Source organism: Tachypleus tridentatus, chromosome 10 (assembly GCF_004210375.1).
Source record: "Tachypleus tridentatus isolate NWPU-2018 chromosome 10, ASM421037v1, whole genome shotgun sequence".
In the NCBI taxonomy this organism is placed as follows: Eukaryota; Metazoa; Arthropoda; class Merostomata; order Xiphosura; family Limulidae; genus Tachypleus; species Tachypleus tridentatus.
Window position 1 is genome coordinate 185,333,766 of NC_134834.1, and position 15,844 is coordinate 185,349,609.

At 35.6% G+C, this 15,844-nt stretch overlaps 1 protein-coding gene across 4 annotated transcripts in view; it reads left to right on the forward strand.

Moving 5' to 3' along the window:
* LOC143231110 (SPARC-related modular calcium-binding protein 1-like) overlaps window positions 1–15,844 on the forward strand; it is a 63,642-nt gene that overhangs the window by 35,106 nt on the left and 12,692 nt on the right. For 2 of the 4 annotated variants that reach the window (XM_076465708.1, XM_076465710.1), the window contains exons 6-10: window positions 1,624–1,857; window positions 5,945–6,025; window positions 9,819–9,911; window positions 11,266–11,508; window positions 14,368–14,461. In XM_076465708.1, the coding sequence (XP_076321823.1) occupies window positions 1,624–1,857; window positions 5,945–6,025; window positions 9,819–9,911; window positions 11,266–11,508; window positions 14,368–14,461 (745 nt within the window). The remainder of the gene's footprint in view (window positions 1–1,623; window positions 1,858–5,944; window positions 6,026–9,818; window positions 9,912–11,265; window positions 11,509–14,367; window positions 14,462–15,844) is intronic. The other 2 variants (XM_076465709.1, XM_076465711.1) reach the window with 2 other exon arrangements.

Sequence of the window (15,844 nt, forward strand, 5' to 3'; positions counted from 1 at the left end):
GGCCCCGTCCGATCCATTAATGTCTAAAGTCAAAATTAAAGAGTCAAAGACGTCAACATGTTACTATTTAATTAAAAACCTTTGCTGGACCGGGACAAGTAATTTATATTAAAGGGATCGTAAACTGGACTTGCATGTTTAACCTGTTACTCTATATCAACTTATTACTTTATTATTATAGAGTAGGCCCGGCATGGCCAAGCGTGTTAAGGCGTGCGACCTCGTAATCTGAGGGTCGCGGGTTCGCATCCCCGTCGCGCCAAACATGCTCGCCCTTTCAGCCGTGGGTGCGTTATAATGTGACGGTCAATCCCACTATTCGTTGGTAAAAAAGTAGCCCAAGAGTTGGCGGTGGGTGGTGATGACTAGCTGCCTTCCCTCTGGTCTTACACTGCTAGGGACGGCTAGCACAGATAGCCCTCGAGTAGCTTTGTGCGAAATTCAAAAACAAACAAACAAAACAATTATAGAGTAACGGGATAAACGTGCAAGCTTTGTTTTTTACTTTATCATAATACTGCAGTAGAAATAAATTATAATCATATAGATTCATTTAATAATAATAATAATACACCTGACATACGGTTCATATGATCTGGTATATGTACGTTTAGTATGTAAATATATATATATATTGTTATTACAATTTCGTTAGTTTTGAATTATAATAAAAGCATTTCATTTCTTTGAACTTAATGTATTTGTATTTATGGCAAAGTTACCAACTGTATCTATCACGATCCTTATTTTTGGACTACTGACCAGAAGGAAGGCGGCCATTCAACAGCATCCATCATCCTCGCTAAAGAATGGAGCCCCTGTTTGTCAGCTCCGAATTCCAAAGCTCTTCCAAAGGACTAACTGAGATAGCACTTCTAATTTTGTCAGTAATTTCTACGAGATTGTTTTTTTTAGCGATGTCACTTCCTTGTCTCTGAGGCGTAAAATATCGTGATTTCAAGTGAATAAATATGCTGTTGTGAATATGCGTTACTGTTTAATCCCAAAAACGTCACTCATGAAAGATTGTCAGATCAAAAGTTAACTATTAGATGAATTTTGTAAACCATTATATTGGTTTCTTTGCTGAAATCATTAGATAGGGTTAAATACGCCTGTTGCTACCCTAAACAGTTAATTAGGGTTAAACATACCAGTTGATATGCTTAAATCATTATTCACGGTTAAATACGCCTGCTGCTACCTTAAACAGTTATTTAGTTTAGGGTTAAACATACCGGTTCATAGGCTATCATTATTTAGGGTTAAATACGCCTGATGCTACTTTTAAACAGTTAATTAGGGTTAAAAGTACCAGTTTATATGCTTAAATAATTATTTAGAGTTAAATACTTCCGTTGCTACCTTAAACAGTTAATTAGGGTTAATCTTAGTGGTTGCTACCCTTGAAACATGATTTAGTGTAAAATACACCAATTACTATGCGTAAACCTTTATTTAGGGTTAATAATTATAAGCCCTTCCCCCCGTAACTCAACGGTAAGCTTAAAGACATATAACAATCCGTACGATGGGTAGAGCGTAGTTAGTCCATTAGCAATTAGTTGGTGTTAAACACTAGTATTTTATTTCAGCCTCAGATATACTTTATTTCATGTTCAGTCGTCCAGTCCGACACTGAGGAGAAACAAGCAATTTATTGGAAATTCGGACAACTGGACAACAACAGAGATGGCATACTAAGACGAAAGGAAGTGCGTGACCTCCAGAGAATGGCCAAAAAAATTGTGGAGCCGCGACTGTGTGCTAAAACCTTTACGAGACATTGTGATTTTGACCATGACAAGAAAATCTCCTTGAGCGAATGGACGTCTTGCCTTTTGATGGATATCAATCGTAAGTCTTAAAAAACAAAATAAACATAAACGTGACGTCACTATTGACTTAAAGAAATTGCTATATTGCATTTCATCTGCTCATAAAACAAGCCATTTCGATCCATATGTCAAAAACATAATACATTTGTCTTTCTACAAGTACCCACTAATTATAAAAAAAACAAAACATTATTCCATTTCGAGATATTTGTATCCTATGGATTGTGTACGCCATGCACAATACTTTCACTTTTTAATAAAATAAAATTGTTATAATTACTATTTATTTATATATAAACAAACAATATACTCCGTATTTTGACACAATTAATTACTCGGTAATTAACCAAAAGTTCACAACACTAACTTTCAAATCCGTAAAAAACACATAGTATTCACTATTACAAACAATAATTGATAATGGTACATTAAATATTTATATCCGGTTAAAAAGTGTTTCACCAACAATGTTTTATAGGGAAAGTGTTGGCACCTTGTTAGTTTTATAAAGCACATTATTTCCACAAAATCTACAGCAATAATAGTTTTAAACAATAACAAATGTAAGAAAAAAACCTTCAACTGTATGAAAGCATTAATAAGTAAAGTATATTAAACAAACTCACAATTTTTGTTTGTTTGTAATTAACTACAAAGCTACACAATGGGCTAGTTGTACTCTACCTATCACGGGTATCGAAACCCGGTTTTTAACGTTGCAGACATACCACTGGGAGTAGGTGCCAGAAAGTAATATAGCATGTTCTAATGCACTCGCCAAATGAATGTTCTGGTGAAACCTTGCCAGCTTACTGTTCAGGTTTTGTCAAAAAAGTCAACTACACATTCAATAGTCACTGAAACTCGGTGGTGGGAAAAAAATGTAAATAAAGTTAAGACAGCGCCACTAAACGGCAGCGTCGGTTAACTACAGTCGTGGACTTTCGAGAGCGTTCCCAAACATTCCGGATGGAATTGCAATGAACACTGGATACGAAGATGGCGGATAACAAAGCTTTTACTGTACTCACAATTTACACAAACAACAACACACTCACTGTTTACACAAGCAACAACAACACTCACTGTTTACACAAGCAACAACACACTCACTGTTTACACAAGCAACAACAACACACTCACTGTTTACACAAGCAACAACAACACACTCACTGTTTACACAAGCAACAACAACACACTCACTGTTTACACAAGCAACAACAACACACTCACTGTTTACACAAGCAACAACAACACTCACTGTTTACACAAACAACAACAACACACTCACTGTTTACACAAGCAACAACACACTCACTGTTTACACAAGCAACAACAACAACACTCACTGTTTACACAAACAACAACACTCACTGTTTACACAAACAACAACACTCACTGTTTACACAAGCAACAATAACACTCACTGTTTACACAAACAACAACAACACTCACTGATTACACAAATAACAACACACTCACTGTTTACACAAACAGTAATAGTTGTTTTAATAAAAACCATACAACAGTCATAACAAATTTTGTTATCGATATATCATTTAGATATAGTAAAGCTGCAACCATTAAGTAGTTGTACGTGACATTTCAATGTTAGAAATATTCATGTGTATATATGAACCCGTCTCTGTTTAATTTTCCTTACCCTACATGTATACGTTATGAAATAATTATTTTAACTAAAATTATAACACAGGTAAGTTAGTCATGGTTCAATTCTCGTCTAGAAACAGTTCTATTAATGTTTTGTTCTAAATTTTATTAGAAAATAAGAAAAATAAGATAACAAATGGCTGGATTTAAAGAATTGACAGCAAATGATTTCTGTTCGTATTTCTTGAATAATTTAAATGTATCGTTTAACGAGCATGAGCCTCCTTCTTAGGAAGTCTTCCAGACGTTGTAACCATGGCAGCAAGTAATGACTCGTTTGTTTGTTTTCAGAACCGAGGGAAAATCCCAAAATAACTTGAAATGTTCAGACCTCCTTGGGTTTATTCTTACCCTTAAATCTACACATGTGATCAATATGAGGGGGGGGGAAGTACAGTATCATTATAGAGTAATTGTTACTATAGTAGCAGAACAGGAAACGATCGTCTCGACTTAGACAAACCGGGTGAATTTTTTTTAAAAGTCAGACCTTTGAGGCACGTCGGTAAAGGATTATTAAACACAGAAAGTGGAATCGCTAGAACATAAAATACGGGCAGAGCTGGTAGATAAGGATATGGATGAACGATTGTGTATATATAGATATAGATATACTGCTGTTGCATTTTGATAAATTATTCTGTTGTCTCAAGGAACGTCATTCTTACTAGTTGCCACCTTGAGAGGAAAATTTAATATATATATAAATTGTTTGTTTGTTGCTAAGTAGAAAGCCTCGTAATGGGCTATCTATTCTGTGCCCACCTGGGGTATAGAAATCCGTTTTTGTGCATGTATGTGTTTGTTTTTTGTTGTTGTTTTTCTGCAGTTTGATCCTGCAGACTTGCCGCTGAGCCACTGGGGTGTAATTAAATATAAAAACTCTTTTTGTTTATGTGTGGGTAGTTTATGTGACTGACCACTAGAGAACGCAGTTGAGCTGTCAGTTAATCACTGTCATATGTTTATAAGCCACATTGTTAGAACCAAGTTCGATATACAGATATAAGAGCTGGGTCAAGGACTAGTTGCATGTGGAGCAGAAGGGCCATTTAGCCCAGGATTCAAGCTCAAATTGGCCTCAAATTTACACACTTTTCATTATTTTTTTGCATTTGTTTTATTTCGGACCAAAACGTGAAACACACACACACTATCTCTCACTCAGCTCAGAGCTGCAAGTTATGCATACAAATTAAATATTCAAATTGTGTTTCACTTTTCTGTTGGACTAATGGTTATCTTATGAATGTTTTCATAAGCCACTTTTGTTATTATCATAATTATAGCCAGACAGAAGTGTCCCGGGCCTCTCTGAACCTTCGAGAGGGCTCGGATGGAACAACTCTGGGTAATAATCAATTAGTAATACCAAATGTCGGAGCTCGCTATCAGTAAATATCTGTTACCCATGTGTACCTCTTATCTGTTACAACGTAGGTCCCTTGGTGGTTCATCGGTAACGTGACGAATTTACATCTCTAAAATTCGATATTCGATTTCCCGCTGTGGGAACAGTTTTGCAATAAACCAAAAGCAAACAGCATGATAGTTCTAGTATCTGCTAAGCAAGGTAGTTGGCCCTAAATCTGAACTACCAGTCTAAAAGAAAGGTAGCTAATTTAGCAGTGTAAGATTAGAGGGGCGTTAAAAGAGCGAGCACAAATAGTAAACACAACGGGTCGCTATAAGATTTGCTCGAGTGTGTTCAATAGCGTGAACCTGTGATATTTCGATATGCAGCCCAGTACTCTGACCACTGAGCCAGGCCTACGTACAAAATCACTATTTTGTACCCCCATTTTTCTTTCAGTAGCTGCCATGGAAACAGTATTTTAGTGAAGGCTTCCATCTGAAGGATTTCATCATGCGACGAAATCCAGCATTTGATGCTGTAGGCATGCGCTGTAATTCGCAACAATATCACAAGGTGGCATTGCTGTGAGTTTCTGTGTATGTTCTTGTTCAACAATATGTTCTTGATTCTATTCTGGTGGCTTGGCGTGTATTTTAAATCTTTGCTTATTCTCGATTTTAATGGTGGTTTGGAATCTTTCTTTCGTTCATATTTAGAATAAATTTGTACAAATTCATACGCCTTTGTTTTTATTGTTACCTTAATGGGTAAAATCACTGAGTGATAAATAGGAATAATAAACAAAACAGAAGAAAAATAAAAAAACAGTTGAAACCATTTGAAATATTCCAAAAAGGAAAAAATACCCCAAAACAACCGCAATTTAAACCTTTCTGCTTTGTTTGATTACACCTTAACAGTCTTTGTTTCCTCTCATTTCTTTCATATTTACTCTTGTCTTCCTTTTTGTCCATTTTCCGTTCCGTTTCTCAACTTCGAACCATCTGGCCGGGATCAAAGTGCAATATCAGACTGGACTTCGGTCCACATGAACATCACTAAACTATGTAACATGTAGTTTCTTTTCATCTTTTTATGTCCTTAAACTCAGATGAACAGGTCGAAGCTGAAACCGAAGTGAAAGATCCGTCTGCTCAAGGTAACGGTTTTCTTTTTATTCCAATCACGTAACTGACTGACTGTATCTCATTCAACACCATAATCGTCAGATGCAGGGCCTGATTATAGGGTGTGCGAAGTGAGTGAAAATGTGCCTTCGGAACCAATTACTCCCCCCCCTTCCGACTAAGAGAAAAAATGTTTTTAAAATTTCATGGAAAAGTGAACATTTCATGGAGAAACAGATGATTACAACTGTCATTACGACAACTGCAATTTCATATAAACCTGTTATTTTGTGATGTTTCATTAACATGCTCTTATATGTTGTTCTTCCATAACTATTTGTTTAACCATTTAACAGCATAAAAAATAAAATTAATAATTCGTTGTTATTACATTATTATTATTACGTTATTACATTATTATTATTATTCCAAAGATTATTTTATTGTGTATTATCTGCCCGTTGATTGTGTTTATGTATTGCTTAAACTGTAGTAAACACATAACACTAAATTGCATTTTGATTACTTATGAAAGTCAGTTCTCAGGCCCCTCCGCTACGAAATGTGCCCCAATTTTTCGATACGGCTCTGTTTTGAAGCCCTTAAAAAACAGTTTCTGATTCCTCCAAGACATCAGTAGTGCTAGACTTTATGTAACAAAACTAACTGATTTAATGGAGTACAATAAACATTATATAAACTGACTAATACACCCGAAACTAGTGTTTGTTCTGAAGTTCGTGGTTATCCTAATGTTTCGGACAGTCGCGCAAGGCCACAAGGGCCACTGGCTTGAGCCATCCCTGACTTTCAACCAACACACGAGAGAGAAGGCGGTTAGTTATCACTATGCAATGCCGACTTAGCTTACCCTAATCAGGTAGTTGAATTTGATTATTACTCTTGTAACGCACCCACAGCTTCATAGTGTGGAGCCATATTCTTCGGCAACGAGACGCGAACCACGGGACCTCAGATTTACAGTGTAGCACATTGACGCTAGGCAGTACCCGACTTGGAATTGGTAAGACAAACACTTCTCATTTCTTTGTGCTCTAGGAATGGACGCATGATTAAGATTTGGAAGAGAGCCTACGCACCTGTTAACACAGTTTTATTTTTTTTCTAACGAACTGATTGATTTATGGAATGAGGTGGACTTTACAGGAACTTAAAAGTGGGATCGATAATTTCCCAGGAAATGAGGTTGAGTTTAATTTCTAACTTCAAGGTTGGGTGGGTGAACAAGGACATCCCTAAATGTGTGTTCCTTATAACAAAGCTGCATCGGGCTATCTGCTGTGTCCACCCAAGAAAATCGAACCTTTGATTTTAGCGTTGTAAATCCGTAGATTTACAGCTGTTCCAGCCTTAAAGGACCAACTAATCTGTATGTTACATAAAGGAAAATTAATTAAATAAAGGTGTTTTACAACGATTTAATTGGAAGATCGGAGGGGCTCGAAAATCAAGATTACTTAACCCTAAAGAAACTTAAAAACAACACTAATAATAACAGGTTCCATGTGGTTTAAAGTGAAGTATATGAGCGTTATTGTTGTTGGTTAAAATTCCTTTCATGTGAGCTCCTTCAGATACTAAAAATATTACAAAGAGAAGCTGTCAGCTATGAAACAGTGTAAAATATTACAAAGAGAAGCTGTCAGCTATGAAACAATGTAAAATATTACAAAGTGAAGCTGTCAGCTATGAAACAGTGTAAAATATTACAAAGGGAAACTGTCAGCGATGAAACAGTGTAAAATATTACAAAGGGAAGCTGTCAGCTATGAACCAGTGTAAAATATTACAAAGGGAAGCAGTCAGCTATGAACCAGTGTAAAATATTACAAAGGGAAGCAGTCAGCTATGAACCAGTGTAAAATATTACAAAGGGAAGCAGTCAGCTATGAAACAGTGTAAAATATTACAAAGGGAAGCTGTCAGCTATGAAACAGTGTAAAATATTACAAAGGGAAGCTGTCAGCTATGAAACTGTAAAATATTACAAAGGAAAGCTGTCAGCTATGAAACAGTGTAAAATATTACAAAGAGAAGCTGTCAGCTATGAAACAGTGTAAAATATTACAAAGGGAAGCTGTCAGCTATGAAACAGTGTAAAATATCACAAAGGGAAGCTGTCAGCTACAAAAGAGTGTAAAATATCACAAAGGGAAGCTGTCAGCTACAAAAGAGTGCAAAATATCACAAAGGGAAGCTGTCAGCTCCAAAAGAGTGCAAAATATCACAAAGGGAAGCTGTCAGCTCCAAAAGAGTGCAAAATATCACAAAAGGAAGCTGTCAGCTCCAAAAGAGTGCAAAATATCACAAAGGGAAGCTGTCGGCTACAAAAGAGTATAAAATATTACAAAGGGAAGCTAGCTGTCAGTTACAAAAGTGTACAGTCTCTTTCTGTTTCCATATTAAAGAAACCTAAGTTTCCAAATATGGAAAACTGTGAATTTTACACACTAGTAATGTGTTGGGAAATTCGAGAAAGTTCTCAGATGATCAACTGATCATACCATCAGATCGTGTGTTGTTGTTGTTTTATTGCCATAACATCTAATCATCATAGCAACATTTTCTCCTAAATCATCGTAATTTGTATTTCATCATAGCATCAGGTTGTCAACATATTAGATCGTTTATAGTTGTCATTATCTTAAATTGTCGCGATTGCTAATTTTTGTAATAGAGACAAATGACAACAATATGTTGCCATTTCTTATTTTAATTACTTGACTCGAAGTTCTGAGACAAAACTATTTACCACTGTTTTGTCATTTCCTTTAAAGTATGTGCATCTCACAAACATTTGTCTAAAGTTTCCGTTTCGCTTTATTTTTATTAGAACTAAGTTTCTTGTCAACTATGACATGTTTCCATATTTACAAAATATGTCATTATACACTAATCCCCTTTATGTCAAGCCTAATATTAGAGAAATATCCATATTAAGCCTAATATTAGAGAAATATCCATATTAAGCCTAATATTAGAGAAATATCTATATTAAGCCTAATATTACAGAAATATCCATTATTAAGCCTCATATAACAAAAATACTTATTTTATCTTATTACCGTTCTAAAGACCACAAATAAGAATCTCAACTGTTCCAAACAGCTCAAGATTGATTTATTTTCTTTGTGACGTTTTGCGGTAATTATTTCAGGAACTTGGCTACATTAATTAACAAATCAAGTCTTTTGTTAAAACGAATCAATGGAGAGTCAAGTGGAATAGTAAAAAAATGAATTAACTCACTGCACTTCAAGCACTCGTGGTATAAAGAACATTTTCGTGCCTCCTTATTATCAGTTCGACATGGCTCAGAGTATTTTTTTTAATGGTTAGGGTGGCAAATGTATCCATTTTCTATGTTCCAGGTCGTGTAAACAGTAAGATAAATATAATAATAATTGCTAATGGTTTAACTCTTCAGCTAAGATCGATTCAGAAGAGAGATACAGGAGCTGTTATGCCAGGTTTTCAAAACAGGTGGCACGACAGCAATTACATTGGTTTTCATTCTCTAACATAAAGATGACGGACAAAAGAAATAAATCGAAAATCACAAGCATCCATTTGCTCTAAAAAGTTAGGATATGATTTAAAATCTAAGCCAAAATAAATATTCTGTTATTACTGTTTACTGCAAAATGTGTAGTTTTCACTTTTCGGGGATTTTTATGTTAAAAATGTATAACAATTTGAAAATAAAGGTATTTTTCTAAAGGTTAAAAAAAAGTACCGACTCAAACTACAACTAGGTTTAAAATCATGCTGCATAACAATAATAGTTTTGGTTTCGATATCAAGAAAGCAGCCACGAGATTAAGCCTTTGAGAGATCCACACTATCCCGCATCCCAACCTGAAACAAAAACTTCGTATCCAAGTCCTAAGGAAGAAGGTAAGATCATACGAAATAACCGTTTCACAATAGATGGCGTAGCAACTGCTTAGGCAGAATTTTGGTTTTTAATTGAGAAAAAGCATGGAAATGAAGAATAGAAATTATTAAATATGTTGTAATAAATTCACCCATTTTGGACTTAATAGTGGATTGGAAGATTGTTATTACTCAGGAACTAACATTTGTTTCATTTATTGTTTAACGATTTGTTTGTTACTCAGCAATTAACTATTTGTTTTTCACTTATTGTTTAACGATTTGAATATAATTATAAAAGCCTTTGTAGAGCAATTTCTATAAGGTTCCTTGTCAGGAGATACCTGATTGGAAATATCGCTGAATTCGTTTTTCCTTTTCACGGACACACAAACAACTAAATAATGACAACAAAATTATTAAAATATAAATAGACAGTTCTAGGTAATTAGATTCTTAGAAGTTTCATGTAAAACAAAACAGTTATGAATATTAAAAATAAAATATATTTTTAAAAAATCAACATTAAAAAAGACATTTAATAGAGATTATTGAAAGTAATGCAGTTTATGAGCTACTGCTCGTACAAAGTTCACCCTGTTATCTATATTATATCTAATAAGAATAACTTGTAGCTGTTTGTTCAAAACTTTATGTCGTTATTGTTACCCAAATCAAACTGATCTTTCTTTAAATGTTTCAATAATTCTTATTTCTTTAGAGTTTAAATTAGTTTAAATATTTTAAATTAAAATGCTTTCTTGAACTTAAATCTTAATTTATATCAAAATTTATTACTATTACTACAACAACTATTTATTGTTTTGGGAATGGGTTATTCTACATCTGGCAACTTCAACTGGATTTTAAGTTACGTGAGTCAAATTACCGGTCACCTAATTAGACAACATACACTCATCATGTAAAAACTTCGGATTTAATTGAATTTGGGGAAATTATATCCCTCAGAATCAATTGGATAAATTGATTCTTGTTGAATATCCCCAATATCTCATGATGCGAAAAACCCTTGACTGAGCTGATATTAGAGAACACCGCTTTACAACAGAAAACATAATACATCGTATAGACTGATTTTAAGGAATGCCACTCTGAAAGTTCTAAGCTAGGAGACATTTTAGAACAGTCCTTGTCACGTCAGAATCTGGGTTAGGCTTTAACAACAGCAGTTCATGAAACCATACTTTTGTAGTAGTATCTAACTAAATACAACAGAAATATACAGGAAACAACATTTACAGTTTTGTGTGTGTTTTTTTAGAAACGCTGTTTAAATTTTGACAATACTGTTTGAGTGTTGGTGCTGGCCTCATATTTTTTATATTGTCATTATGTTATTTTCCCTCGGCTGCAGAGCTTCAAGATTGTAGAAGCGCCCGGAAGAGGGCGCAGGAAAACCTCGATAATACTTTCTACATTCCTCGATGTAAGAAACGAAATGGCTTGTACAAAGATATCCAGTGTTTCAAGCCAAAAGACAAGCCGGAAATATGCTGGTGTGTTAGCCCCAAAAATGGAAAACCAGTCCCCAGGACAACAACTCACGGCGGTCGGCCACCATGTAAGAAAATAAAAAAAATGGCTAAAAAATTTAAAGGTAGGAAGTTACAAGTTTTGTGGGTATTATTAATGCGTAATTATAAATACATCATTATAACTATCTGATTTATTATTATATTAAGAAGTCAAAATATGCTAATGTAATTCACGATGCTCTATAAACCATTATGTTACTAAAACTAAAAATGGGGACACATTCTTGAGATAAGTAAAAAAGAATGTTCTACAATGATATATTTTCGGCTTTTAAATAAACAGAATACGTACTGTTCTTTTAAGTGGAATACATGCATTAAATTTAAATAAACAGCAACTGTGGTTGTTCTAAGTATACTACATGGCCAAAAGTTTGTGGACACCCGACCATCACACCCACATATGCTTCTTGAACATCTCATTCCGAAACCATGGGCATTAATATAGAGTTGGTCCCCCTTTGCTGCTATAACAGCCTCCACTCTTCTGGGAAGGCTTTTCACTAGATTTTGGAACATGGCTGCAGGGATTCGCTTCTATTCAGACACAAGAGCATTAGTGAGGTCGTGCACTGATGTCGGGCGAGGGGACCTGTCTCGCAGTCGGCGTTCCGGTTCATCCCAAAGGTGTTCGATGGAGTTGAGGTCAGGGCTCTGTGCAAGCTAGTCAAGTTATTCCACACCAACCTCGGCAAACCATGTCTTTATGAACCTCGCTTTGTGCACGGGGGCATTGTCATGCTGAAACAAAAAGGCCTTCCCCAAACTGTTGCCACAAAGTTGGAAACACACAATTCTCTAGATTGACAATGTATGCTGCATCATTAAGATTTCCCTTTACTGGAACGAAATAGCCTTGCCCAAACTATGAAAAACAGTCCCAGACTATTATTCCTCCTCCACAAAACTTTACAGTTAGCACTATGTATTCAAGCAAATAGCGTTTTCCTGGCATCCGCCATACCGTCAGACTGCCAGATAGTGAAGCGTGATTCGTCACTCTAAAAAACGCGTTTCCATTGCTCCAAAGTCCAATGGCGGTGTGCTTCACACCACTCCAGCCGATACTTGGCATTAAGCATGGTGATCTTAGGCTTGTGTGTTGCTGCTCGGCAATGGAAACCCATTTCATGAAGCTCCCAAGGAACAGTTCTTGTGCTGACATTACTTCCAGAGGCAGTTTGGAACTCGGTGGTGAGTGTTGTAACTGTAGACAGGTGATTTTGACGCGCTTCAGCACTTGGCGGTCCCGCTTTGTGAACATGTGTGGTCTACCGCGTCGTGGCTGAGCTGTTGTTGCTCCTAGACGTCTCCACTTTACAATAACAACACTTACAGTTGACCGGGGTAGCTCTAGCAGGGCAGAAATTTGACGAACTGACTTACTGGAAAGGTGGCATTCTATGACAGTGCCACGTTGAAAGTCACTGAGCTCTTCAATACGAGCCATTCTACTGCCAATGTTGGTCTATGGAGATTACCTGGTTGTATGCTTGATTTTATGCACCTGTTAACAATGGATGTGGCTGAAATAGCCGAGTACACTAATTAGAAGGGGTGTCCACAAACTTTCCGCCATATAGTGTAAGTATATGAACAAGTTACAAATTGCTTCTCTCAGGTTATACAATGAATCATTGGCAACATTCACAAAACGTTAACACATTAGAAACTAAAATGATAATAGATTTAGTGTTACAGGACTTTGTTTATGTTATTATTACGTTTTGTTTAGTTTAGCTTAATATTAAAAAAAAAAAAACCATGGCATCGAACGCAACGATTAAAACTAGCACTAAAGGGAAGATTAGAACAGAGTTACTACTACTAACGGTTCTAGTTCTGACCAATACTGACCAGGGATTCAAACATGTCTTCTCACTGAAGATGTTAGTGAGGTTCTAGCTCTGACGTGTACTGAATAGTAATGCATACGTTGTCTTCTCACTACAGATGTTGGTGTGGTTCTAGTTCTCCCCAGTACTGACCAGGGACTCAAACAGAGATTTTAAGGTTTACCTATTTCTAATATCTGTGAACAAAAATAAAACAAACTATGACGACTAACTACGATTATTTTTCTGCAAGAGAAGCTTTCTTCGTGTCTTGCTTCCTTTCAAAACTGACCTTATTTCTGGCGTTACAAAAATACGATACTTTTCTTCAAAAGTATCTGTTTGTTTGAAACATAGCACAAGGCCCGGCACGGCCAAGCGCGTTAAGGCGTGCGACTCGTAAACTGAGAGTCGCGGGTTCGCATCCCCGTCGCGCCAAACATGCTCCCCCTTTCAGCCGTGGGGGCGTTATAATGTTACGGTCAATCCCACTATTCGTTGGTAAAAGAGTAGCCCAAGAGTTGGCGGTGGGCGGTGATGACTAGCTGCCTTCTCTCTAGTCTTACACTGCAAAATTAGGGACGGCTAGCGCAGATAGCCCTCGAGTAGCTTTACGTGAAATTAAACAAAAACAAAAAACAATGCACTAGAAAAAGACATAAGCCATCCTATAAGCCGATGTGCCGCGACTAAAAGTTTTTACTGACATTACATAGCCTATACAAAGTGTTAGTTCAGCATATCATATATAGGTGAAGACGAACCAAAAAATCATGGATAATGCTTTGTGTTTGTTTATAAGGCAACAGCATACATGTGCCACATTATATTCAAATATACATAGAACTTATTGGATACGAGTCAATACAAAAGAGTTATACATCATTCAGCCTTTGTTTGTATTTGAGGACTAAAATTAAATTTAAAAGTAACGTTTAGTTTTCTGTTTGAATCTTATAAAAAACGAATAGATTAAATAGTATTCAAGTAAGAGTGTATACAATTTAAACCTAATATAAGAAGAATACGTAACGGACAGATAAACAATAACTTAATTATAATAATGTTCAACTTTTTTTTCTTCAGGATGTCAAATTAAAAAGAAACAAAAGTTCTTAGCACAATTTATGGAATTCATCACAGAAGAAATGTTGGATTCTACAAAAAACGTGTCGATAAGGTTAGTCACTTTAACGAGAAACGAGTTACTAAAGTGGATGAAGTTAAGAATAAATGAGTCACTAAAGTGAGGAATTGAGAAAGAGTCACTAAAATGGGTCAATTTAATAAGAAAAGACTCATCAAATGAGTGAAGTTAATAAGAACCAACCCACTCAGGTGAATAATTAAAAATGAACGAGTTACTAATATGAGTCAGTTTAATGAGAAGTCAGTCTCAGAGCGAGTGAAAGTAATAAGAAATCACTCAAAATGAATAACGTTAACCAGTCACATAGGTAAGTCGTATAAATAAAGAAAACTTTCAGCTTTCCTATCACTTTAGTGAACTTGTTCTATCTTTGTAGTAATAAACATACTTTAAACATTCTAAGATGAGAGACATAGTACGTTGTTTTATCAAGGACAACTGTAGTAACAAACACACCTTCACTGTAGTAAGTCGACAAAGTAGTATATAAACTAGTTTTATCAAAGACAACTGTAGTAACAAACACACTTTCACTGTAGTAAGTCGACAAAGTAGTATATAAACTAGTTTTATCAAGGAGAACTGTAGTAACAAACACACTTTCACTGTAGTAAGTCGACAAAGTAGTATATAAACTAGTTTTATCAAGGACAACTGTAGTAACAAACACACTTTCACTGTAGTAAGTCGACAAAGTAGTACACAACCTAGTTTTATCAAGGACAACTGTAGTAACAAACACACTTTCACTGTAGTAAGTCGACAAAGTAGTACACAAACTAGTTTTATCAAGGACAACTGTAGTAACAAACACACCTTCACTGTAGTATGTCGACAAAGTAGTACATAAACTAGTTTTATCAAGGACAACTGTAGTAACAAACACACCTTCACTGTAGTAGGTCGACAAAGTAGTATATAAACTAGTTTTATCAAGGACAACTGTAGTAACAAACACACCTTCACTGTAGTAAGTCGACAAAGTAGTACATAAACTAGTTTTATCAAGGACAACTGTAGTAACAAACACACCTTCACTGTAGTAGGTCGACAATGTAGTATATAAACTAGTTTTATCAAGGACAACTGTAGTAACAAACACACCTTCACTGTAGTAGGTCGACAAAGTAGTATATAAACTAGTTTTATCAAGGACAACTGTAGTAACAAACACACCTTCACTGTAGTAGGTCGACAAAGTAGTATATAAACTAGTTTTATCAAGGACAACTGTAGTAACAAACACACCTTCACTGTAGTAAGTCGACAAAGTAGTACATAAACTAGTTTTATCAAGGACAACTGTAGTAACAAACACACCTTCACTGTAGTAAGTCGACGAAGTAGTATATAAACTAGTTTTATCAAGGACAGTTGTAGTAACAAACACACCTTCACTGTAGTAGGTCGACA